Raw genomic sequence first — 2221 nt, 5'->3', positions numbered from 1 at the left:
GAATCACTTGAAGCTGGGAGGTGGAGGTTGCAGTGAGCTGAGATTGCGCCACTGCACTCCAGCCTGGGTGACAAAGCGAGACTCCATCTAAAACACACACACACACACACACACACACACACACACACACACACACACTCACACACTCCCATGATCCAATCACCTCCCACCAGGCCGCACCTCCAACATTGGGGATTACATTTCAACATGAGCTTTGGGTGGGGACACAGATCCAAATCATAACACCCAATTGGACAAATGAGGACACTGAGTCACAGAAAGCTTAACCAGTTTGCCCAAGGACACACAGCTGCACAATGGCAGAGCCAGAACTTAGTTCTCTGTTTTGCTAAGTGGGATTGAATCATTTGTACTTTTTCTCACGACCTCCGACTCCCTCAAGAGACCACGTTTCTAAACTGGTCCTTGTTGCAGAATCACGCAAACCCCTCTGGTGTGGCCTGTTGGTTGAGGGGAGCCTGACACATTCCAGGGTGGGCCTGTTGTTAGACAGGAGAGTTGTTTCCAATGTCATACTTTCATTACAGAAGTATATGACATAGAAGAGTAATAGCACAGGAAGATATTTACTATCTATTTTGAAATTCAAAAGTAAGTTACAAAAACAATGTACCATAAGTCATTTAAGTCTAATTTGAAAAATGTATGTGTTTATAGGCACATAAAGACTGTTAGCAATAGTTTGGGTGATGGGGTTTTAGATATTTTTTATTTAATTCTTTTTGCTGGTCTAAACTTTCTAAAACTTCCACAATTAACATGTAATGCATTTATACAAAAGACTCTATATTGATAGATTCTTCCTTTTCCTGCAGGCAGTTTCATGTTACTTTAAAACACCAGCCACTACCTGGGATACTCGTTGAGATCACCCTTCTAAACTCTCCAGTCTGAATTCTGGCACCTCTAGCAGTTTCCTTGAGATGAGAGGTTCTTCCTCTGGGCTCTGACACCTTTCTAGGCCCAGATGCTCTTAGTTGAGACGGGACCCTGAGAAGGTGCAGTTGTGCTCCCATGCAAATTGATTAGAACCCACAAGTGCTTTGGCCTAACACTCCTCTTCTTGGGAATGTTTCAGGTTGTACCATCTTTGAAAACTGCAAGAGCTGCCGAAATGGCTCATGGGGGGGTACCTTGGATGACTTCTACGTGAAGGGGTTCTACTGTGCCGAGTGCCGAGCAGGCTGGTACGGAGGAGACTGCATGCGTAAGTAGACCTTGACCTAGCTCTATCTCTAGTGCACACTGTCTTCAAGTCTTAGCTTACAACGGACCAAGATTTATCTCCTTGGAATCTGAGTTTTGGAAAGCCTGCAGCCAGAGGGCTTTCTAGGTAAAACTATAAAAACAAAGATGGGTTTACATCTGCAAGGTGTGGATGGTGAACATTTGTTTGAATTCTTGGCCACAGGAGGTTTATGTCTACTCTTCAGTCTCCTCTTTCTAAGCGAGGCCAAGGCTTTCTGCTCTATGCAATCCAGAAGCAATTGCATGGTAGCCTTGGTCAGCAAACAGTGAATAAGTCTTCAGAAATGTTGTCTGTAGTGCACTGTACATATGAATTTCTGTTGGTAAATTTCTTGAATCCTGAATTAAATTCCTGGAACCTACAGCAAATTGCTAGCATGCCTTTTGTCCAAGGAGAGAGATTCTTTCTGGCATCTGCTTGTTGTGAAAGAATTACTTAGTTTTTATTAGAGTTCTGTGAGTTTCAGCAATTCTTTGAAAATGGAGTGGAAATCTAATCTCTCGTTCAGTCCCAGATTCCCCTCCGCTGTGCCCTGATCAATAAATGTCCCTCTGACAGTCTGTATCTAAAGCAATGTACAAATTGCTTTTATTTCACTAACTTATTCCATATGCCTCCTACTTGAATCAGAAGCAGTTAGAATGGTCTTACAGTCTAATTTTCTCCTGTGAATGATATTTCCAGTTTACAGAGATGGAAGATCGAGTGTGGTTGGTATCTTTGACCGACATAATCTGTACTGAAATACCATCAGTTTCAAGACTCTGTGGCTAAGGATGAGTATATGGTCTGCAGCTGAGAAATTCAACTATGCCAGGAGGAGAAGGGGCTTGTTGGCACTTCCAGGTGAACTGGGGAGTTCAGTTATCCATAATACAGATACTTTTAAAGTGTTGGTCTCAGTTGCAGGTTTAAACCTTCGATGTCATTTTAGATGGTTTCTCGTAAATT

At 42.7% G+C, this 2221-nt stretch overlaps 1 protein-coding gene across 3 annotated transcripts in view; it reads left to right on the top strand.

Moving 5' to 3' along the window:
• Window positions 1–2221, top strand: part of PAMR1 (peptidase domain containing associated with muscle regeneration 1) — a 111673-nt gene that overhangs the window by 48396 nt on the left and 61056 nt on the right. For all 3 annotated transcript variants that reach the window (XM_011940719.1, XM_011940718.1, XM_011940717.1), the window contains exon 3: window positions 1100–1228. In XM_011940719.1, coding sequence (XP_011796109.1) covers window positions 1100–1228 — 129 coding nt within the window. The remainder of the gene's footprint in view (window positions 1–1099; window positions 1229–2221) is intronic.

This window comes from Colobus angolensis, unplaced genomic scaffold (assembly GCF_000951035.1).
Source record: "Colobus angolensis palliatus isolate OR3802 unplaced genomic scaffold, Cang.pa_1.0 Scaffold192, whole genome shotgun sequence".
NCBI lineage: Eukaryota > Metazoa > Chordata > Mammalia > Primates > Cercopithecidae > Colobus > Colobus angolensis.
The sequence above is the reverse complement of the archived record's forward strand: the minus strand, read 5'-3'. Positions and strand labels throughout refer to the sequence as shown.